At 43.0% G+C, this 26,036-nt stretch overlaps 2 protein-coding genes across 3 annotated transcripts in view; both read left to right on the top strand.

Moving 5' to 3' along the window:
* Positions 1–1,894: 1,894 nt before the first annotated feature.
* Positions 1,895–19,065, top strand: C3H1orf115 (chromosome 3 C1orf115 homolog). The gene is made up of 2 exons (XM_072140095.1): positions 1,895–2,273; positions 14,221–19,065. Exons 1-2 carry the CDS (start codon positions 1,983–1,985, stop codon positions 14,338–14,340), a joined length of 411 nt encoding a protein of 136 aa, XP_071996196.1. The 5' UTR covers positions 1,895–1,982; the 3' UTR covers positions 14,341–19,065.
* A 463-nt stretch (positions 19,066–19,528) lies between these two features.
* The window catches only part of LOC140120996 (mitochondrial amidoxime-reducing component 1-like), a 42,526-nt gene continuing 36,018 nt past the window's right edge, over positions 19,529–26,036 (top strand). The window contains exons 1-2 of one of the 2 annotated variants that reach the window (XM_072140094.1): positions 19,529–19,822; positions 24,280–24,453. In XM_072140094.1, the coding sequence (XP_071996195.1) occupies positions 19,593–19,822; positions 24,280–24,453 (404 nt within the window). In that variant the 5' untranslated portion in view covers positions 19,529–19,592. The remainder of the gene's footprint in view (positions 19,823–24,279; positions 24,454–26,036) is intronic. The other variant, XM_072140093.1, reaches the window with a different exon arrangement.

Genomic DNA, 26,036 nt, shown 5'->3' with positions numbered 1-26,036 from the left:
CCAACAGCTACTCCCATGAACCCCCCAGCACACATGCATGCATGGCTGCGCTGACAGTTGTCTTTGCTACCTTTCAGTTGCCACAGATGTTGACCCTAAGGCCAGGAGCGTATAGTTATCATCATGTGGCCTAGAATTCATTTCCATTCTGCATACAGGATGCTCTCCGGCGCCCCCCTGCAGGCGCGTCACACGTGTATCATGTGATGTCTGGAGGGGGGGTAGGAGATGGATTACACCATTGCTGTACATCCTGGATGTGAGCGGCATCAGGAGGGGGTCACAAGGAGCCATTGATGGGATTATATCCCGTGGCGGCTGGCGTTTCGTGTTATGGATTAACTCCTGGAGAGCCACAGCTTTCATTACAGAGTATGGCGGTGTAGCATGAGCACTATATGGCGGTTTAATGTGACAAAACTGTCTCCAGCATACAAGTATAGGATCCATATGTGATACAGTGCTGGTTCTGTATCACCTATCCCACCTGGGCTTGTACGCTGCAGACAGATTTGTCATAATAAACCGCCATACAGTGCTCATACTACACCGCCATACTCAGCAATAATCTGGATCTAATGATTGCCCATTCACATCCCAAATTATAGCACTATATACAATGTGGTTTTAGTTCCCCACTGAAGTTACAGACCATGGACCCTCCCCCAAAAAATTTTAGGACTCAAGCAAAGCAAACTATCTCTTAAAGGGATTCTACCAGTTCCCCTCTCACCCCACAACTAAAACCAGCATTGTATAGGGCAGCGTATGAGAATTCCAGACACATCTTTCCCGCTCCCCAGTCATCTATCATTTTAGAGAAAATTCAGTTTTTATCTTTATGCAAATAAGGTTCTCGGTGCGGCAGGGGGCGGAGCTGTGACTACCAGAACGTCATTTTCTTCTGTTTACACTGCCTAGCGCCATCCTATTACACAACGATTGATATCCCTAAAGGCAAAGGGCTTAGAGAGAAAAAAACGGGTGTATCAGCAGATGTGTCTCCGCCCCTGGTGCACCCAGAAGCTCATTTGCATAAAGGTAAAAACGTCATTTTCTCTGAAACAGCTGATCGCAGAGAAACAGTGAATATATTTCTGGAAAGCTTATGACATCCCCTACATGATGCTCTTTATTCTGGTGGGGGGATTTGGGAGCTGGGAGACCCCCTTTAACTCTATCCCTATACATTGTATATGGAGCAATGGAGACTTGGACATCGTTTCAATGGTAATCTTCCTTGCTCTAGTGGTGACTCTGGGTGCACCTTGCACCAAAGCGTTGATGGGGAACCCAGTATTGGGACCCCCCCCCGAAGGTACATCGGATCCATATAACATTACGGGTGTTGGCGGTACAGGTGCCGTATATGGGTCCCACCAAATTTCAGTCCACTTCCCAAAAAATGGCAACAATCACTATTGTCCCTGTAAAGTGACATCAATTCAAAAAGCAAATTATCGAAAATTTGAGCATTTTTCACAGGAAGTTCGTTATTTTTAGCCGCCATTGTATCCGCCATCTGTACTGTACATTTACAGTGATGGGATTATAGTAGAACAATCCGGAGGGCCGGGGAGGGGGACATCCTGCATGAAGCCAAGCAAATAAACCAAGTTTCAGGAAACAATGGGCGGCAGGACCCCCTGATGTGCCCCTAAACAAAGGGTGGGATAGCAGCCAAAAGAGGAAATAACTGCAGTTCTCATAAGCTGCCAGCAGGTGGCGCGCTAGAGCAGTGACACTCCTGCGCTATAGGAAGTAATAGGCGCTGTAGTATTCCAAAACCACCACTAGATGGCGAGCGCGAGAGCGCAGACAAGCTGCGCCATAGGAAATAATAGCCGGAGTACCTGAAGGCGCCGCCAGGGGCAGTGCTGCTGCTGCAGTGACATTCCTCAGCTGTAATCATATAGGAAGCAAAGTCCAAGTGGGTTATTTACTGGATTTACCTGTTCAGAGCAGTCACCAGGATCCTGAACATGGCAGGCCGATCCAAAATCAGGGGCAGGAAGAAGAACAAGTACAGGAAGATGCAGCCAGAGCAGGGGCAGGGGCAGAAGGAGTCAGAAGAAGGGGCCACAGAGCTCATGGAGGCTGCAGAGCCAAGCAAATCCTCCAAGAAGAAGAAGAAGAAAGGCAAGAACAGCAAGAAGGTTCACCTGTCCCCCCTGCCGGACAGGTATGAGCCCCTGGAGGACAATGTGGACGAGGCGGAGACCAAGGAGGACAAGAAGTACAAGAGGAAGCAGAAAGTCAAGAAGTATGCCAAGGTGAGAGGTGACCGGGGGCAGATCACCCTGTCCTGATGTATCATCATACCAAAAATCATCATATAGTATAAATAGGTGCAATGACAAACCCAGCTCTGCTACATCTGTATACACAACCGCACGACTACTACTGATCCAAAATCATCATATAGTATCAATATGGGCAATGACAAACACAGCTCTGCTACATCTGTACACACAACCGTATGACTACTACTGATCCAAAATCCTTGGAATAGTAGTCCCCCAGATAGGTCAGATGGTGACTATAGACCCAAAAACTTACAATAAATGCATTTTGTACGGATGTAGTAGAGCCGGGTTTGTTATGTTGCACATAGAGGACTGTAAATAAAACTCTTGCAATACAATAGCGAACCCACCCGAATAACAAAATCACAAAACCAGTTCTGGTACATATGTATACCACACTGTACGACTACTACTGATCCAAAATCCTTGGACTAGTTGAATAGTCGTCCTCCAGGTAGGTCCGACAGTGACTATAGACTTCACAACTTACAATAAATGCACTGTGTACGGATGTAGTAGAGCCGGGTTTGTTATGTTGCACATAGAGGACTGTAAAGAAAACTCTTGCAATACAATAGCGAACCCACCCCAGTAACAAAATCACAAAACCAGCTCTGCTACATCTGTATACACCACTGTATGACAACTACAGATCCAAAATACCTGGAATAGTAGAATAGTCGTCCTCCAGATAGATCCGATAGTGACTACAGACCCAACAACTAGCACCAATTTTACTGTAGTACAATGCATACTGGATTAGAAATCACAAACCCATCTCTGCTACATCTGCGTACACAACCGCACCGCTAATACCAAGCCAAAATCCTTGGACTAGTAGAATAGTCGTCCTCCAGACAGGTCCGACAGTGACTATAGACCCAACAACTAGAACAAAATTTTACAGATGTAGTACAATGCATACCGGATAACGAAATCACAAACCCAGCTCTGCTACATCAGTAATAAACCACCACAATCTTTGGAATAGTCGTCCTCCAATAAGTGGCCGGTACAGACCCCACAATTAGCAACAACTTACCTATGAAAAGATGTAGTAGAGATGGGTTTGTTATGTTGCACATGGAGTCTTATATAGGACTGCAGATAAAACTCCTAGAGACATAGTAACACTGGGTTTGTAATGTGGCCTTACATAGGACTGCAGATGAACCTCCTGCAATGTAATAGTGAAGCCATGTATGCTGTGTATATACATAGTAGCACTGGGTTTGTAATGTGGCCTTACATAGGACTGCAGATGGACCTCCTGCAATGTAATAGTGAAGCCATGTATGCTGTGTACAGACGTAGTAGCACTGGGTTTGTAATGTGGCCTTACATAGGACTGCAGATGAACCTCCTGCAATGTAATAGTGAAGCCATGTATGCTGTGTATATACATAGTAGCACTGGGTTTGTAATGTGGCCTTACATAGGACTGCAGATGAACCTCCTGCAATGTAATAGTGAAGCCATGTATGCTGTGTATATACATAGTAGCACTGGGTTTGTAATGTGGCCTTACATAGGACTGCAGATGAACCTTCTGCAATGTAATAGTGAAGCCATGTATGCTGTGTATATACATAGTAGCACTGGGTTTGTAATGTGGCCTTACATAGGACTGCAGATGGACCTTCTGCAATGTAATAGTGAAGCCATGTATGCTGTGTATATACATAGTAGCAATGGGTTTGTAATGTGCTCTTACATAGGACTGCAGATGATCCTCCTGGGTTATAACCACTCAGAAGGCGTCAATGTTTGTGTCTTAATAAAAAGCTAAATAACAACCTCAGCTCTGCTACATCTGCTACATAGAGGCCATGCTTGGATTTGTAGTCCGCCAGCAGCTCGATGGGGGCTCACAGGCCCCAATATGATTATGTTGAAGTAAAACATTATTGGGGTCTATAATTGACGGGTTTTGGGTTCTGCTGTACCATGATGAGGCCTGAGCATTGGGGGAATTTCTTGAGTCCTGGGGGTGTAAACAACAATAGAGATTTTCAGCATTGCCAGAAAGCAATGATCACAGTGATAGCAGCGCCCCCTTATTTTGTTATGGTGATTTAAAGGAAATCTACCACCAGGATGATGGATTGTAAACCAAGCACACTGACATACTGGTGTGCGCCCCCTCTGGCAGGATCTGCTCTTCTTGTAGCTTCATATGCCTTTGTTTTTAAGAAAAAGAGGTTTTAAAAATTATGCAGATGAGCCTTCGGGGCTCCAAGCTCCATTGGCATCTATAGAGTCTCGAGCACCGGAGGCTCATTTGCATACCTTTTCTTGTAAAAATAAGGTCCTAAGAAGCTAAAAGAAAAGCAGAACTTACCAGAGGGGGCACTCACCAGTATGTCAGTGTGCTTGGTTTACAATTCTTTATCCTGGTGGTATATTTCCTTTAAAGGGGTGGTCCACAAAAATGACCTAATGGGGAAGGTGGGTCAATGTAAGATTGCTGGCGCTAAAACCAATACAGTGAACAGAGCTGGGAAAACAGCTCCATTCTCTATGTAGTGGAGGCTCTGGGTAATTGCAGGTCTGTTCTCATTAAAATAAATAGGAGCTGAACTGCAGTAACACAGCTCAGCCACTACACAGAGAGTGGAGCTGTTCTTGTGGCTTTGTTCTCTGGACCCAGAGGAACCGGCTGAGCAGTGAGATCCTCTGTTCTGATATTGATGACCCACCTTATATTCAGGTCATCACTATCTCAAAGCTGGAAACCCCCTTTAAATTCTATCATCACATACCCTTAAAGGTTTAGCTGATAGTGGAGGAGACAGTCATTTCCTGTTTTCATCTGCGACGGTAATAAAAATTCTTCCTGCGTTTGTCCAGTGTTGTCACCATGTGATCCGCGCGGGGACTTGGCTCTTTTGCCCTACAAGATGTGGGTTCACGGCTGTGATCCAATGTACTGATGGTTCATAGTCCAGTCCCCTGAGCCGACCCTCCTGGGAAAGATTTGACATACACCACACACTTATGTAACAGCACATGTGCACCTTACATACACATAAATGAATACATTACACACTTATATGTTACATCATACATGTACACCTTATACACACACATACATGTACACATTACAAACCTATATGTTACATCATACATGTACACCTTATATACACACATAAATGTACACATTACACACCTATATGTTACATCATACATGTACACCTTATACACACATAAATGTACACATTACACACCTATATGTTACATCATACATGTACACCTTATATACACACATAAATGAACACATTACACACTTATATGTTACATCATACATGTACACCTTATACACACACATAAATGTACACATTACACACCTATATGTTACATCATACATGTACACCTTATACACACACATAAATGTACACATTACACACCTATATGTTACATCATACATGTACACCTTATACACACATAAATGTACACATTACACACTTATATGTTACATCATACATGTACACCTTATATACACACATAAATGTACACATTACACACCTATATGTTACATCATACATGTACACCTTATATACACACATAAATGAACACATTACACACTTATATGTTACAGCATATATGTACACCTTATACACACATATAAATGTACACATTACACACCTATATGTTACATCATACATGTACACCTTATATGCACACATAAATGTACACATTACACACCTATATGTTACATAATACATGTACTCCTTATATGCACACATAAATGTACACATTACACACCTATATGTTACATCATACATGTACACCTTATATGCACACATAAATGTACACATTACACACCTATATGTTACATAATACATGTACTCCTTATATACACACATAAATGTACACATTACACACCTATATGTTACATCATACATGTACTCCTTATATACACACATAAATGTACACATTACACACTGATATGTTACATCATACATGTACACCTTATACACACACATAAATGTACACATTACACACCTATATGTTACTTAATACATGTACTCCTTATATACACATATAAATGTACACATTACACACCTATATGTTACATCATACTTATACACCTTATACACACACATAAATGTACACATTACACACCTATATGTTACATCATACATGTACTCCTTATATGCACACATAAATGTGCACATTACACACCTATATGTTACATCATACATGTACACCTTATACACACACATAAATGAACACATTACACACTTATATGTTACAGCATATATGTACACCTTATACACACACATAAATGTACACATTACACACCTATATGTCACATCATACATGTACACCTTATATGCACACATAAATGTACACATTACACACCTATATGTTACATAATACATGTACTCCTTATATACACACATAAATGTACACATTACACACCTATATGTTACATCATACATGTACTCCTTATATACACACATAAATGTACACATTACACACTGATATGTTACATCATACATGTACACCTTATACACACACATAAATGTACACATTACACACCTATATGTTACTTAATACATGTACACCTTATATACACACATAAATGTACACATTACACACCTATATGTTACATCATACATGTACACCTTATACACACACATAAATGTACACATTACACACCTATATGTTACATCATACATGTACACCTTATACACACACATAAATGTACACATTACACACCTATATGTTACATCATACATGTACACCTTATACACACACATAAATGTACACATTACACACCTATATGTTACATCATACATGTACACCTTATACACACAAATGTACACATTACACACCTATATGTTACATCATACATGTACTCCTTATATACACACATAAATGTACACATTACACACCTATATGTTACATCATACATGTACACCTTATATACACATAAATGTACACATTACACACCTATATGTTACATAATACATGTACTCCTTATATACACACATAAATGTACACATTACACACCTATATGTTACATAATACATGTACACCTTATACACACACATAAATGTACACATTACACGCTTATATGTTACATAATACATGTACTCCTTATATACACACATAAATGTACACATTACACACCTATATGTTACATCATACATGTACTCCTTATATACACACATAAATGTACACATTACACACCTATATGTTACATCATACATGTACACCTTATATACACACATAAATGTGCACATTACACACCTATATGTTACATCATACGTGTACACCTTATACACACACATAAATGTACACATTACACACCTATATGTTACATCATACATGTACACCTTATATACACACATAAATGTGCACATTACACACCTATATGTTACATCATACATGTAGTCCTTATATACACACATAAATGTGCACATTACACACCTATATGTTACATCATACATGTACTCCTTATATACACACATAAATGTACACATTACACACATATGTTACTTAATACATGTACACCTTATACACACACACATAAATGTACACATTACACACCTATATGTTACATCATACATGACACCTTATGCACACACATAAATGTACACATTACACACCTATATGTTACATCATACATGTACACCTTATATACACACATAAATGTACACATTACACACATATATGTTACATCATACATGTACACCTTATACACACACATAAATGTACACATTACACACCTATATGTTACTTAATACATGTACACCTTATACACACACATAAATGTACACATTACACACCTATATGTTACATCATACATGTACACCTTATACACACACACAAATGTACACATTACACACCTATATGTTACATCATACATGTACACCTTATATACACACATACATGTACACATTACACACCTATATGTTACATCATACATGTACACCTTATATACACACATAAATGTGCACATTACACACCTATATGTTACATCATACATGTAGTCCTTATATACACACATAAATGTGCACATTACACACCTATATGTTACATCATACATGTACTCCTTATATACACACACATAAATGTACACATTACACACCTATATGTTACATCATACATGTACACCTTATATACACACATAAATGAATACATTACACACTTATATGTTACAGCATATATGTACACCTTATATACACATAAATGTACACATTACACACCTATATGTTACATAATACATGTACTCCTTGTATACACACATAAATGTACACATTACACACCTATATGTTACATCATACATGTACACCTTATATACACATAAATGTACACATTACACACCTATATGTTACATCATACATGTACTCCTTATATACACACATAAATGTACACATTACACACCTATATGTTACATCATACATGTACACCTTATATACACACATAAATGTGCACATTACACACCTATATGTTACATCATACATGTACACCTTATACACACACATAAATGTACACATTACACACCTATATGTTACATCATACATGTAGTCCTTATATACACACATAAATGTGCACATTACATACCTATATGTTACATCATACATGTACTCCTTATATACACACACATAAATGTACACATTACACACCTATATGTTACATCATACATGTACACCTTATATGCACACATAAATGTACACATTACACACCTATATGTTACATCATACATGTACACCTTATACACACACATAAATGTACACATTACACACCTATATGTTACATCATACATGTACACCTTATATGCACACATAAATGTACACATTACACACCTATATGTTACATCATACATGTACACCTTATATGCACACATAAATGTACACATTACACACCTATATGTTACATAATACATGTACACCTTATACACACACACAAATGTACACATTACACACCTATATGTTACATCATACATGTACTCCTTATATACACACATAAATGTACACATTACACACCTATATGTTACATCATACATGTACACCTTATATACACATAAATGTACACATTACACACCTATATGTTACATCATACATGTACTCCTTATATACACACATAAATGTACACATTACACACCTATATGTTACATCATACATGTACTCCTTATATACACACATAAATGTACACATTACACACCTATATCTTACATAATACATGTACACCTTATATACACACATAAATGTGCACATTACACACCTATAGGTTACATCATACATGTACACCTTATATACACACATAAATGTACACATTACACACATATGTTACTTAATACATGTACACCTTATACACACACACATAAATGTACACATTACACACCTATATGTTACATCATACATGACACCTTATGCACACACATAAATGTACACATTACACACCTATATGTTACATCATACATGTACACCTTATATACACACATAAATGTACACATTACACACCTATATGTTACATCATACATGTACACCTTATACACACACATAAATGTACACATTACACACCTATATGTTACTTAATACATGTACACCTTATACACACACATAAATGTACACATTACACACCTATATGTTACATCATACATGTACACCTTATACACACACACAAATGTACACATTACACACCTATATGTTACATCATATATGTACTCCTTATATACACACATAAATGTACACATTACACACCTATATGTTACATAATACATGTACTCCTTATATTCACACATAAATGTACACATTACACACCTATATGTTACATAATACATGTACTCCTTATATACACACATAAATGTACACATTACACACCTATATGTTACATCATACATGTACTCCTTATATACACACATAAATGTGCACATTACACACCTATATGTTACATCATACATGTACTCCTTATATACACACATAAATGTACACATTACACACATATGTTACTTAATACATGTACACCTTATACACACACACATAAATGTACACATTACACACCTATATGTTACATCATACATGACACCTTATACACACACATAAATGTACACATTACACACCTATATGTTACATCATACATGTACACCTTATATACACACATAAATGTACACATTACACACATACACTCCCGCTCAAAATTTTGGGGTCAACCACACAATTTAATGCTTTACATGAAAGCTCCTACTTTGATTTTTTAAATGAGTTGCAAAGTGAATAGAAAATATAGTCCAGACATTGACAAAGTTTGAAATATTTTTTTTTTTAAATAATAATTTCCTTCACACTTTGCCATCATCAGAAAATATTCCCTTTGCTGTAATCCCAGCCTTGTTGACCTTTGGCCTCTAGTTGGTAATTTGCTGAGGTAATCTGGAGACATCCCCCCCTCCCATGCTTCTAGAAGCCCCTCCCACAAGTTGTATTGGCTTGATGGGCACTTTTTGCTTTCCATAAGGTGAAGCTCCTCCCACAAGAGCTCAATAATCTCAATGGAGATCTGGTGACTGGGCGGCCGCTCCATGACAGATAGATACTAGCTGCTGCTTCTTACCGAAATAGATCCTGGGAGGAGCTTTGGGTCATTGGGCTCCTTTGACCTTGTACAAATCTCCCCCTTTACCCCAGACCATCACATGCCCTACACTATCACATGACCTCCACCATCACATGCCCTACACTATCACATGACCTCCACCATCACATGTCCTCCACCATCACATGACCTCCACCATCACATGACCTCCACCATCACATGACCTCCACCATCACATGACCCCCACCATCACATGTCCTCCACCATCACATGACCCCCACCATCACGCACCCCCACCATCACATGACCCCCACCATCACATGTCCTCCACCATCACATGACCTCCACCATCACATGACCCCCACCATCACATGACCCCCACCATCACATGACCCCCACCATCACATGACCCCCACCATCACATGACCTCCACCATCACATGCCCTACACCATCACATGACCTCCACCATCACATGTCCTCCACCATCACATGACCCCCACCATCACATGTCCTCCACCATCACATGACCCCCACCATCACATGACCTCCACCATCACATGACCTCACCTATTACATGTCCTCCACCATCACATGACCCCCACCATCACATGACCTCCACCATCACATGACCTCCACCATGTGACATATGGCATCTGGTGTCTTCCAGCATCTCACAAATGTTCTTCTGTGTGATCCAAACACTTTAGACTTAGATTTGTCCGTCCATAACACTTTTTTCCAATCTTCCTCTGTCCAATGTCTGTTCTTTTGCCCATATTAATCTTTTCCTTTTATTCGTCAGTCTCAGATTTGGCTTTTTCTTTGCCCCTCTCCCCTGAAGGCCGCATCCTGGAGTCGCCTCTTCACTGTAGAGGGTGACACTGGCGTTTGGCGGGTTATTGTTCTCTAATCAGCCAAACTGTTTTCAGCTGTGCTAGCATATCTGAACAAGAGTTTTCTAAACATAAATTCGCCATCTTACACAGAGAGCTAACACATGGGGGCTCATTTACTTACCCGTCTGGAGGAGTTTACAGAAAGTGCATTGTCCGTGTATAATGCGCTGTGTGGGGGGTCACTAAGGTCATGCGCCCGAGATCCTGCATATTTTGCTTCCACGCTCAGGTCCACCGGAGATCACCTTCTTCTTCCTGGTGCACGTAAGTACATTGTCTTGCGACACAATTTAAAAGTTAAATCCCGCGCTCAGTCCGAATCAGCACCGCCCCTGCCCCCCCCCCCATTTCTGTTGCATGAAAGTAGCACGATAGCGCCAAAATCTGATTGCGTGCGACACAATCCCCTGTTAAATACCTGTCACAGCCGCACAAAACCCAAAAACGTCGGAAAGTCCAACAAAAGTGCGTCCGCGGACCCTTAGTAAATAAGCCCCAATGTGACATTAAACCACTGGACTGGTGGCTGTTGGAAATGCGCCTATATCCACCTATGTATATATCTATATATTGCATTAAAAACCAGATGATTGCAGCTAGACTCATCATCTACCACAGTACAATGTATAGAGGGGATTTATCATTTATTTAATGTTAGCTTCATTGACCGAATATGTGCTTTTCTTTCAAAAATACGGAAAGTGGCGCCAAAGTTGAGCCGTAGTGTATGTTACAGCACCTTACATACACGTAAAATGTATACATTTAATTTACACATCCACGCACACCTAAGGGTGATGTCAGATGTGGTGCTTTGTCTGCGCTTGCAAACGCAGACAAAGCCGCACCCACCGGGCCGGGCCTCGGCCCGATGGCATCGGCGTTTCACTGGAAACGCCTGCGATCGGGAACGAGCCGCCGGTGTTTTTCGTTATATTAACGCAGAACACCGGCGGCTCGTTCCCAATCGCGCGACTTTGTCTGCATTTGCAAGCGCAGACAAAGCGCTACGTGTGGCACCAGCTTAAGGCTTCGTCAGGGGCGCCTGTGTGTTAGATTCAGGTCCCTACCTGGACCTTATTGGGGTTGAGTCTTCAGCCACCTCTATTTTTGGGGGGTCTGGATCAGCACATTTTATGTCTTTGTGCTTTTTTTAAGTGGTCTTAAAGCATAGCAATAAACTCTATGGATCTTATTAAGAGCCTATGATTGTCGGCCTATTATATAACACCAGACCCGGACATATCACAGAATTATAATGGGGCCCATTCTGACCTCGGCAGTACAAAGATCAATATGGCGGCCACTAGGATGTCCACACGATCTGTGATTATTATTTCTCCATCCACCATTGTGTAATACCAGATGTGCGGCTTTATTACCTTCACAACACAAATGATTGAACTTTAGACATTGACCAATAACCTCATGTGAACTGTGACATCAGCATCGCCCAACATATCTACCACAATCACAACCAAATATCCTGTATACACAATTCTAGTTCTCACTGTATATAGTCAGACCTTTGTGTATGTTGTTAGTAGCAGCAGGACAGTGATATATGGATTTATATTCCAGGATTCTACTAGGGAGATCCTAACACTGCTGTGCTCTGTGCTCTCTGCAGTGTTAGGTTTTGTCTCCGGAGAGATGTGTAATCAGACCTTCGTATATGTTGTTAGTAGCAGCCAGACTGCAATATATGGGTTTATATTCCAGGATTGTAACTTCTGGGTGGGTGTCCTCACACTGCTGTGCTCTGTGCTCTCTGCAGCCAGTATTTGGTATTGTCCCTGGAGAGATGTGTAATCATTCCTTTGTGTATGTTGTTAGTAGCAGTAGGACTGTGATATATGTATTTATATTCCTGGATTGTGTCCTCACACTGCTGTGCTCTCTGCTCTCTGCAGACAGTGTTAGGTTTTGTCTCCGGAGAGATGTGGAATCAGACCTTTGCATATGTTGTTAGTAGCAGCAGGACTGCAATATATGGATTTATATTCCAGGATTGTAACTTCTGGGTGGGTGTCCTCACACTGCTGTGCTCTGTGCTCTCTGCAGCCAGTGTGAGGTATTGTCCCTGGAGAGATGTGTAGTCATTCCTTTATGTATGTTGTTAGTAGCAGCAGGACTGTGAAATATGGATTTATATTCCTAGATTCTACTGGGGGCATGTCCCCCACACTGCTGTAATCATTCCTTTGTCTTAGTCCTCACACTGCTGAGCTCTGTGCTCTCAGCGGCCAGTGTTAGGTTTTGTGTCCGGGGAGATGTGTAATCAGACCATTGTGTATGTAGTTAGTGGCAGCAGGACAGTGATGTATGGATATATATTCCAGGATTGTAACTTCTGGGTGGGTGTCCTCACACTGCTGTGCTCTGTGCACTCTGCATTGATTTTCTTCATAGCCATTTTAGTTCTGCAATGTCAATTGATGTGTTTTTTTCTACTTTTTTTTTTTCCCAGAACGTGGGGAAAGCCGTAAGAAGCGGCTGCCGCTACCTGATAATTGGACTGCAGGGATTGGCCAGTGCCTACGTCGCCCCCTTCGGGGTATCTACAGTTGTGCTCTCGGCGGCGCGCTAATCCAGTGCTGAAAATTTGTGTCCTAACATTTCATGCAAAACTAGTCACATGGTAAAAAAAGAACCAAAGAGTGGAGGTCACATGATACAGAACCTCGGGGGAGGAACATGGAGTGAGTCCAAGGGGAGGGATCACACTGGAGGCTCTTACCATTGGACAGCAGCTGCTAAACTCATGAAGAGTCTGGAACTGGAAATTGTGACTTTGAGCCTTTCTCATTTTACAACCTTACCATAAATTCTGCATTAACGGAGCGACAACCAATATGGCCGCCATGACAGCTCTTAAAGGGATTATCCATAAACTTTCCTAGAGTCAAGAATAACATAGTAGATACAACAGTAGTAACTGCATCAGGGCATTACTCGGTAAAAGTGCCACTGTGGGTCCAGGAAAGTTGTCTGACCCCTTTAAGAGCTGTGATGGCGGCCATATTGATTCTAAAAAAAAATATTTGACAAGCCCACTGCAGGGGCCACTCAAGAACTGATCAATTAATTCTATATAGACGTCACTATTAAATAGAAAGGCTCCTTCAAGGATCGGCTCCCACTCTGGAGGACTCTGCACATCGACCCATTACATGGCGTCCATTCATTTTAATAGTGGAGATGTAATACCACAATCACCCTGTAGAGGCCACTGTAGGAAAAATGTATAAGCTACTCTCTGTTACTCTCTTTCCAGAGCGGTTGATCAGAGGATCACTGACAAAATAGTGATAGGGGGTTGTTGAGTTGGGATGACCCCTTTAAGAAGGCATATAGATTACTTACAGGAGGTTACTATATAAATGGGAAAATTAGTGTAGCTACGGAAATAGTCCCAGCCTGGAATGGTCTGTAGCCTCCCGCGCAATGTCAGAGAGCGACAGCCAACAGCTCTATATAAAAGACTACTAGAGTGACATAGAGCTCCCCCTAGTGGTGGCTGCAGGCAGCCATTGTTTTACGAATTTATAAAATCCATTCTTGTGGCCCCCAAGTTTTTTAGTACAGATAGTATTCAATGCAGGCGATGGGTGTATTTTTTGGTAGAGGGTGGTAGTATGTCGCTGAGGGATAGATGTAGGTGTAGGATACAGTAGGGAGTAGAAGAGGGAGGAGATTTTAATATTTGTCGAGAGGAGGGTACAAGGCGGAGCATAAAGCGTGTAAGGATAATTGGGGGCGTGGTCCTGTTTGGATTTAACAAGATTTACTAAAATTACGAAAAATCCAACATAATCAGTGGAACTACTAAGCAGTAGGTGTTCAATTTCCCTGCAGCTCCCCCGCAGGTGAGATGAAGTATTACATACAGTTCATTGAAGACAATGGGCAATTTTTCTAGGCTGTGGATGTGCCGGGTCCTCCAGATATAGACACTATTTACAGCTGATTTCCTCTCTGGATCATACATGGGGGTCTGTAACATCCCTTTAAGTAGTTTGTCAGCAGAATGTAGATAATTCAGAGTATTTTTATGTTTACAGATGTGACGATATGTGACTAGTAATTCACATTATCTGCGTGTAATACTCACTAGAGAATCACTAGTGAATTGTAAACCTTCGTCCCATGGTGCATTGCACTACACCAGGTGGAGCCCCCAGAATTGTAATAATCACAAATGAAGGAAATTTAAAGGCGATGTGTTCTTCCTGCTGTGATGAAAACCGTATGGAAATACTGATGTGTTTTAAAACACATTTAGGATTATAGTTTTTCTGATACAGAGCTCCAAATCCCTTACAGAAAGAAAGTTGCAAATTAACATTCTGTAGCCACCAGTAGGGGGACCCCAGGAGCTTATTGTATATACAGCCACCACTAGGGGGAGCTCAGGAGATTACTACATACTGTATATACAGCCACCACTAGGGGGAGCTCAGGAGATTACTACATACTGTATATACAGCCACCACTAGGGGGACCCCAGGAGCTTATTGTATATACAGCCACCACTAGGGGGAGCTCAGGAGATTACTACATACTGTATATACAGCCACCACTAGGGGGAGCTCAGGAGATTATTACATACTGTATATACAGTCACCACTATGGGGAGCTCAGGAGATTTCTACATACTGTATATACAGCCACAACTAGGGGGAGCTCAGGAGATTACTACATACTGTATATACAGCCACCACTAGGAGGAGCTCAGGAGATTACTACATACTGTATATACAACTACCACTAGGAGGAGCTCAGGAGATTACTACATACTGTATATACAGCCACCACTAGGGGGATTTTAGGAGATTACTACATACTGTATATACAGCCACCACTAGGGGGAGCTCAGGAGATTACTACATACTGTGTATACACCACCACTAGGGGGAGCTCAGGAGATTACTACATACTTTACATACAACCACCACTAGGGGGAGCTCTGGAGATTACTACATACTGTATATACAGCCACCACTAGGGGGAGCTTAGGAGATTACTACATACTGTATATACAGCCACCACTAGGAGGAGGTCAGGAGATTACTACATACTGTATATATAGCCACCACTAGGGGGAGCTCAGGAGATTACTACATACTGTATATACAGCCACCACTAGGGGAAGCTCTGGAGATTACTGCATACTGTATATACAGCCACCACTAGGGGGGAGCTCTGGAGATTACTACATACTGTATATACAGTCACCACTAGGGGGACCTCAGGAGATTACTACATACTGTACATACAACCACCACTAGAGGGAGCTCAGGAGATTACTACATACTGTGTATACAGCCACCACTGGGGGGAGCTCAGGAGATTACTACATACTGTGTATACACCACCACTAGGGGGAGCTCAGGAGATTACTACATACTTTACATACAACCACCACTAGGGGGAGCTCAGGAGATTACCACATACTGTATATACAGCCACCACTAGGGGGAGCTTAGGAGATTACTACATACTGTATATACAGCCACCACTAGGGGAAGCTCTGGAGATTACTGCATGCTGTATATACAGCCACCACTAGGGGGGAGCTCTGGAGATTACTAGATACTGTATATACAGTCACCACTAGGGGGACCTCAGGAGATTACTACATACTGTATATACAGTCACCACTAGGGGGACCTCAGGAGATTACTACATACTGTACATACAACCACCACTAGAGGGAGCTCAGGAGATTACTACATACTGTGTATACAGCCACCACTGGGGGGAGCTCAGGAGATTACTACATACTGTGTATACACCACCACTAGGGGGAGCTCAGGAGATTACTACATACTTTACATACAACCACCACTAGGGGGAGCTCTGGAGATTACTACATACTGTATATACAGCCACCACTAGGGGGAGCTTAGGAGATTACTACATACTGTATATACAGCCACCACTAGGGGAAGCTCTGAAGATTACTAGATACTGTATATACAGTGACCACTACGGGGACCTCAGGAGATTACTACATACTGTACATACAACCACCACTAGAGGGAGCTCCGGAGATTACTACATACTGTATATACAGCCACCACTAGGTCCAGACAGACATCATAATCATTTGACTGTGTCTATGCAGGGGATTTGGGATTTGGAGCATCATTTAAAAAGTTGATTTTAGAATAAAGGAGGCCATGGGTAGCAAATATAAGAAGATGACCACAGTCTTCTAGTTTACGGCAGCGGTCCTATCGTGATTGACCGTCCTCCATTTATGACTAGGAGTACAGAAGTAGCTGTCATCACTTATAAAACCGCCCCTATGACTAAATACCTGTATATACAAACCCACATGACTATATGACTGTGAACATAGAGATAACTGATCACTAATGGGACCACCCACATGACTATATGACTGGACACAGTGATAACTGTTATCACTGAGGGGACCGCCCACATGACTATATGACTGAACACAGTGATAACTGTTATCACGGAAGGGACCGCCCACATGACTATATGACTGTGAACACAGAAATAACTGTTATCACTGATAGACCCGCCCCCATGACTATATGACTGTGAACACAGAGATAACTGTTATCACTGATAGGACCGCCCCCATGACTATATGACTGTGAACGCATAGATAACTTATCACTGATAGGACCGCCCCCATGACTATATGATTGTGAAGGCAGAGATAACTGTGATCACTGATAGGACCGCCCCCATGACTATATGATTGTGTACGCATAGATAAATTATCATTGATAGGACCTCCCCCATGACTATATGATTGCTTCTATCGACAGAATGTGCAATTTCCTTCATTATTCTATTGATTTGTGTTGTAAAATGACACTTTGATACATTTCAGAATTTCCTTCATTTTTAACCTAAAATGTCCAAATAATCTAAGAACCAGGAGACAGTACGCCAATGAAAAACATTTCAGATGTGATAAAATGTGACTTCTCTGTTTACATGCAAATAATTTGGGGCGGATCAGACCTGGCACCTCCCCTGTCTATGGAGGAGGAGGACATGCCATTTAAATTTCTGGAGCACTGATGCATTATGGGACATAGGAGGAGACAAGAAAGCAACCAATCAGCTTCAGGCTGGCTCCCATGTATATACCCTCCCATTACGCTTAAAGCCGCCGCCCCTTTTACTATAATCAGTATTTTACTTTGTATATTTGTTTCCGTGGTCCAAGTTTTGTCGATTATTATCCCTTTAAATATTGCGCCGCCCCTTTGTACATTGTAATAATTACCGATGTACAGTTGATGTAAATAAAGTGGATTTTTTTCAATGTCTGGTGAAATTTTTATTTATTTTTTTAAATAATGCAAATATGCAGACGTTTCCAAATCTGGCTGAAGTGGGTGTGGCTTATTGTCACATGGTACCAAAACAATTGCCATCACGGAGTCATAATATAATAGTAGAGAAGGTAATTAGCATATTGAAAGTGTGTTAATTAGATTCTCTATTGTCAGGCGGGTGGTACTGGGTAGGAGTAGATGACTTGACTCCTCCCATTTGACAGAATAGGTTACTCCTGTAGAAAGAAAATTCCAAGTATCTCGGAATTGGGATGAGAAGGTGTTTGGAGAAGGTGGTGAGAGGTCCTCTTTATAGTAGAGTGGATTTTGCTCTACATTATGTATGGAAATAGTTAACTTTTCCCAGGTCTCCGGGGCGAGGTCTCTCCAACCGGGAGTGGAGCCAATATCTTGTTTTTCAGCGTTTGGTGCTCACATGTTTCATTGCACAAGTTCTGGGAGGGATCTAGTGCTGTTACTTGGCGTTAGTCAGGGGCCCGTCCTGCACTTGGTTATGGAGACCATCAGCAAGCAGCGCACCCTCCTGCTGTGGGCGGCGGGGCTGGGGGTGTCCATAACCCTGGCCTGGCTCTATCTATCCAGGAAAAGAAGGACGAAGCAGCTGCGGAGGGTGGGGGAAGTGTCCCAGCTCTTTCTGTATCCTCTAAAGTCGTGTAAAGGAATCCCCCTCCAAGAAGCTGAGTGTAGAGAGTATGGACTGAAAAGTGGACATCTCAGAGACAGGTACCTACCTCGCTGCAATACCAGGCTCAGCCACTACCAAATGTATGGCGCAATCCCTGGTGAACAATGCTGAAACCTTGACTCTCTATACTAAGGCCCCTTCCACACTTGCGTTGCAGATCACGTCAGAGTTTGATCCGGGTGCGATCAGGGTTTGGTCAGCGAAAAACGCACATTGTGCATCAGAGTGCAATCAGTTTTCAGTCAGAGTTTGTTCAGTGTCTCAGTTTTTCACTCGCGTTTTCAATGCAATTTCAATGCGTTTTTCACGTGCAGAAAATGCGTGTGAAATGGACCCAGGACTGAGCTCTATCTTTTCTATGCGTGAAAAACGCATTGCACTTGCAAGTGTCTCAGAGCGCGATGCGTTTTTGATGCGTCTCCATAGACTTGTATGGTGCGTTTTTCACGCGCATCGGCGTTTCTATGGAAACGCCTGCGATCGGGAACGAGCCGCCGGTGTTTTGCGTTAAATTAACGCAAAACACCGGCGGCTCGTTCCCGATCGCAGGCGTTTCCATAGAAACGCCGATGCGATCGGGCCGAGGCCCGCCCCGGTGGGCGCGACTTTGTCTGCGTTTGCAAGCGCAGACAAAGCGCCCTGTGTGGCGCCGGCCTTAGGGTTTTGATCCTTTAAAGGGGTTGTCCACTTTACCTCATGTCTTTTTTTTTGTAATGTGTAATTTACCAATATACATCTAGTAATAGTTCTGCTCGGCTTTCTTGATGTGTAAAGTGAAGCCTCCTGTCTTTTACCTCATCAGCCCAGAGATTCCTGTCCATAAAATGGCCGCACATGGAGGGTCATGTGATCTCCATCTCCATAAACAATCGTCAGTTACACAGATCACATGACCCTCCATGTGCGGCCATTTTATGGACAGGAATGTCTGGCTGATGAGGTAAAAGACAGGAGGCTTCACTTTACATGTCAAGAAAGCGCCGCAGAACTATTACTAGATGTATATTGGGAAATTACCTCATATCCTGCCCCCCCCCCCCTACACTTACACACACATTACACAAAACATGAGGTAAAGTGGCCAACCCCTTTAAGGACTGGGTTAGTAACTGATGATGGGACCTTCAGTAATCGCAACACTTCTCACGCACACAGATGACCCCTTATACCTCACAATGGCTTAATAGAAGTTATAATATGTAAAGCAGGACAATCCCCGGCACAGTATGCTACACGTCATGTGACCCTACGACTGGGTCTGAATGGCGACATTGTATTAAAATATTCTGAAACTCCAAGACAGAGAGGCTAGAACCACACGTCTCCTGTGCAAGATTATTTGCTATAAATATCTCCGTTTGGTGCTTGCAGTTGCCTTTGTGTACAGACATATGTGTCTCCATGGTAACAGACTACGAATAGACCCTTTGTAGTCAGATGTGTTGAACCTAGTAGTCACACCTTTTGGGCAAAATGTAGAAGAAGCGAGGAAGAGGGTGTGACTGTAGGATCAGACTACACAGGGATATATTGTAGTCTGTTACCATGGAGATAAATATACCCAATTTTAATAAAAACAATATTCTAATACATATATATATTTGCCCACCTTTGGCCTTAATTTTTTCTAAAAACAAGATTCATAGCATAATAATGGAGGCCCCTGCATACTTCCTGTATAGCAAAACCAGGCCGAGGCCTACAAATATTGAATGGGGGTATTGCTGTAGTGAGTTAAATGAAGGGTTAAACTGTAAGAATCTGACTTCCTGTAAAACCACTGGCTGCCAAAACGAGGGAATGGTGACTGAGTGACGGGGGAATTAGCCTTATGAACCAATATGTCCAACAGTAAGTAGCTATCACTGTCATGGAAACTGTTGATTGTATTCAAGGTGGGGCTCTGCTGTGACCATTTCTGTAAAGGGGGGCTCTGCTGTGGACATTTCTGTAAAGGGGGGCTCTGTTGTGGACATTTCTGTAAAGGCGGGGCTCTGCTGTGGACATTTCTGTAAAGGCGGGGCTCTGCTGTGACCATTTATGTAAAGGGGGGGAGGCTCTGCTGTGGACATTTCTGTAAAGGGGGGGAGGCTCTGCTGTGGACATTTCTGTAAAGGGGGGGCTCTGCTGTGGCCATTTCTGTAAAGGGGGGGGGCTCTGCTGTGGCCATTTCTGTAAAGGGGGGGGGGCTCTGCTGTGGCCATTTCTGTAAAGGGGGGGGGCTCTGCTGTGGCCATTTCTGTAAAGGGGGGGGGGCTCTGCTGTGGCCATTTCTGTAAAGGGGGGGGGGCTCTGCTGTGGCCATTTCTGTAAAGGGGGGGAGGCTCTGCTGTGGCCATTTCTGTAAAGGGGGGGAGGCTCTGCTGTGGACATTTCTGTAAAGGGGGGGCTCTGCTGTGGACATTTCTGTAAAGGGGGGGGCTCTGCTGTGACCATTTCTGTAAAGGGGGGGGAGGCTCTGCTGTGACAATTTCTGTAAAGGGGGGGAGGCTCTGCTGTGACAATTTCTGTAAAGGGGGGGAGGCTCTGCTGTGGCCATTTCTGTAAAGGGGGGGAGGCTCTGCTGTGGCCATTTCTATAAAGGGGGGGCTCTGCTGTGGCCATTTCTGTAAAGGGGGGGAGGCTCTGCTGTGGACATTTCTGTAAAGGGGGGGCTCTGCTGTGGACATTTCTGTGAAGGGGGGGGCTCTGCTGTGACCATTTCTGTAAAGGGGGGGGGAGGCTCTGCTGTGACAATTTCTGTAAAGGGGGGGAGGCTCTGCTGTGGCCATTTCTGTAAAGGGGGGGAGGCTCTGCTGTGGCCATTTCTATAAAGGGGGGGCTCTGCTGTGGCCATTTCTGTAAAGGGGGGGCTCTGCTGTGGCCATTTCTGTAAAGGGGGGGCTCTGCTGTGGCCATTTCTGTAAAGGGGGGGCTCTGCTGTGACCATTTCTGTAAAGGGGGGCTCTGCTGTGGCCTTTTCATTAAAGAGGGCTCTACTATGGACATTTCTTTAAAGGGAACCTGTCACCAGGGACCAGTGATTACCCCAGGATTCTGTCAGGGTGGAAGGTAAGTTATAACACACAATTATATTGTAATGCAAAGGATTATAAGAGGCAGATGTGCACTGCAGGTGTCATGGGCTTCTACAACCTGTCTTTAGTGAAAATGAGGACCCTGCTGACAGGTTCCCTTTAACCTGGGGGGGCTCTACTACGGACATTTCTTTAAAGCGGCCGAGGATCTGTCGCTTTAAAATATCACTGAGCATGTCATGTCCCGGCTGCAGGAGGATGCTGTGAGTCCTGTCTGGGATACTCTGTGCTGGGGGGATGGCCCTGGTGCCCACAGAGAGGGCTCTGAGTGCCACCGCTGGTCTATATAAAGGAGGTGGACACATTGGTCGACTATATTTTGGTCGTGGATCCGGTTGTCAGTCTATATCATGGGCGTGGACGCGGTTGTCGGTATATATCATGGGCGTGGACGCGGTTGTCGGTATATATCATGGGCGTGGACGCGGTTGTCGGTATATATCATGGGCGGGGACGCGGTTGTCAGTATATATCATGGAGGTGGATATAGTTGTCGGTATATATCATGGGCGTGGACGCGGTTGTCGGTATATATCATGGGCGTGGACGCGGTTGTCGGTATATATCATGGGCGTGGACGCGGTTGTCGGTATATATCATGGGCGTGGACGCGGTTGTCGGTATATGTCATGGGCGTGGACGCGGTTGTCGGTATATATCATGGGCGTGGACGCGGTTGTCGGTATATATCATGGGCGTGGACGCGGTTGTCGGTATATATCATGGGCGTGGACGCGGTTGTCTGTATATGTCATGGGCGTTGACGCGGTTGTCGGTATATGTCATGGGCGTGGACGCGGTTGTCGGTATATGTCATGGGCGTGGACGCGGTTGTCGGTATATATCATGGGCGTGGACGCGGTTGTCGGTATATATCATGGGCGTGGACGCGGTTGTCGGTATATATCATGGGCGTGGACGCGGTTGTCGGTATATGTCATGGGCGTGGACGCGGTTGTCGGTATATATCATGGGCGTGGACGCGGTTGTCGGTATATGTCATGGGCGTGGACGCGGTTGTCGGTATATGTCATGGGCGTGGACGCGGTTGTCTGTATATGTCATGGGCGTGGACGCGGTTGTCGGTATATATCATGGGCGTGGACGCGGTTGTCGGTATATATCATGGGCGTGGACGCGGTTGTCGGTATATATCATGGGCGTGGATGCGGTTGTCGGTATATATCATGGGCGTGGATGCGGTTGTCGATATATATCATGGGCGTGGACGCGGTTGTCGGTATATATCATGGGCGTGGACGCGGTTGTCGGTATATATCATGGGCGTGGACGCGGTTGTCGGTATATATCATGGGCGTGGACGCGGTTGTCGGTATATATCATGGGCGTGGATGCAGCTATCTGTATGATGGACGTGTATGAGACCTATTACCTGATTGATAATCTTCGTATTGCAGGCATTGGCTGGTTGTGAAGGAGGACAAGGTCTACGTGACAGCGCGGCAGGAGCCCCGGATGGTGCTGATAACTGCGACCTGTGACAAAGGTCACTTAACCCTCCGTGCCCCAGATACCGAAGATCTCCAAATCCCCCTCAAGCTCCCAAAAACAAATGCTGTTTTTACATGCAAGTACGTAATATAACACAGGACAAAACCTCATAGTCACAGCGGTAGGTGTGTGACTATAGGAAAGTCATTAAAGGGAACCTGACACCAGATGCTACCCCATCAAACTAGCAGACCCCCCACCCCCACCCCTCCTAGGTAAGGGATGAAATATCTGTTCTAGAATTTGTGTGAAATATCACCCGTTTACCTATAAAAAATTTCCTCCAAAGTCATATGACAATATGCAGAGAAGAGTCAGATTTTACCTGAGATGAGTCAAGTTTAAAAGCAGCACGTTTCAAACACTTCTATCTTCTGTTCTATAGCACCTGGAACAGAGAGATACACACAGTTACAGAAAAAGGCAGGAATTGGATCTTTATCTGAAGGAGATTACTACATACTGTATATACAGCCACCACTAGGGGGAGCTCAGGAGATTACTACATACATACTGTATATACAGCCACTACTAGGGGGAGCTCAGGAGATTACTACATACTGTATATACAGCCACCACTAGGGGGAGCTCAGGAGATTACTACATACATACTGTATATACAGCCACTACTAGGGGGAGCTCAGGAGATTACTACATACTGTATATACAGCCACTACTAGGGAGAGCTCAGGAGATTATTACATACTGTATAAACAATCACCACTAGGGGGAGCTCAGGAGATTACTACATACTGTATATACAGCCACCACTAGGGGAGCTCAGGAGATTACTACATACTGTATATACAGCCACCACTAGGGGAGCTCAGGAGATTACTACATACTGTATATACAGCCACCACTAGGGGGAGCTCAGGAGATTACTACATACTGTATATACAGCCACCACTAGGGGGAGCTCAGGAGATTACTACATACTGTATATACAGCCACTACTAGGGGGAGCTCAGGAGATTATTACATACTGTATATACACCACCACTAGGAGGAGCTCAGGAGATTACTACATACTGTATATACAGCCACCACTAGGGGAGCTCAGGAGATTATTACATACTTTATATACAATCACCACTAGGGGGAGCTCAGGAGATTACTACATACTGTATATACAGCCACTACTAGGGGGAGCTCAGGAGATTACTACATACTGTATATACAGCCACCACTAGGGAGAGCTCAGGAGATTACTACATACTGTATATACAGCCACTACTAGGGGGAGCTCAGGAGATTATTACATACTGTATATACAGCCACTACTAGGGGGAGCTCAGGAGATTATTACATACTTTATATACAATCACCACTAGGGGGAGCTCAGGAGATTATTACATACTGTATATACAGCCACCACTAGGGGGAGCTCAGGAGATTATTACATACTTTATATACAATCACCACTAGGGGGAGTTCAGGAGATTATTACATACTGTATATACAGCCACCACTAGGGGGAGCTCAGGAGATTACTGCATACTGTATATACATGCACCAGTAGGGGGAGCTCAGGAGATTACTGCATACTGTATATACACCACCACTAGGGAGAGCTCAGGAGATTACTATATACTGTATATACAGCCACCACTAGGAGGATCTCAGGAGATTACTACATAATGTATATACAGCCACCACTAGG

The sequence above is a fragment of the Engystomops pustulosus genome, chromosome 3 (genome assembly GCF_040894005.1).
Source record: "Engystomops pustulosus chromosome 3, aEngPut4.maternal, whole genome shotgun sequence".
Classification (NCBI taxonomy): domain Eukaryota; kingdom Metazoa; phylum Chordata; class Amphibia; order Anura; family Leptodactylidae; genus Engystomops; species Engystomops pustulosus.
This window is presented reverse-complemented; position numbering and strand designations above follow the sequence as displayed.

Excerpts from the sequence above, each read along its gene's own strand:
- C3H1orf115 (XM_072140095.1), top strand. The coding sequence starts at position 1,983 with ATGGCAGGCCGATCCAAAATCAGGGGCAGGAAGAAGAACAAGTACAGG. Across the intron at positions 2,274-14,220 it reads AAGTCAAGAAGTATGCCAAG|AACGTGGGGAAAGCCGTAAG; the intron begins GTGAGAGGTGAC and ends TTTTTTTCCCAG.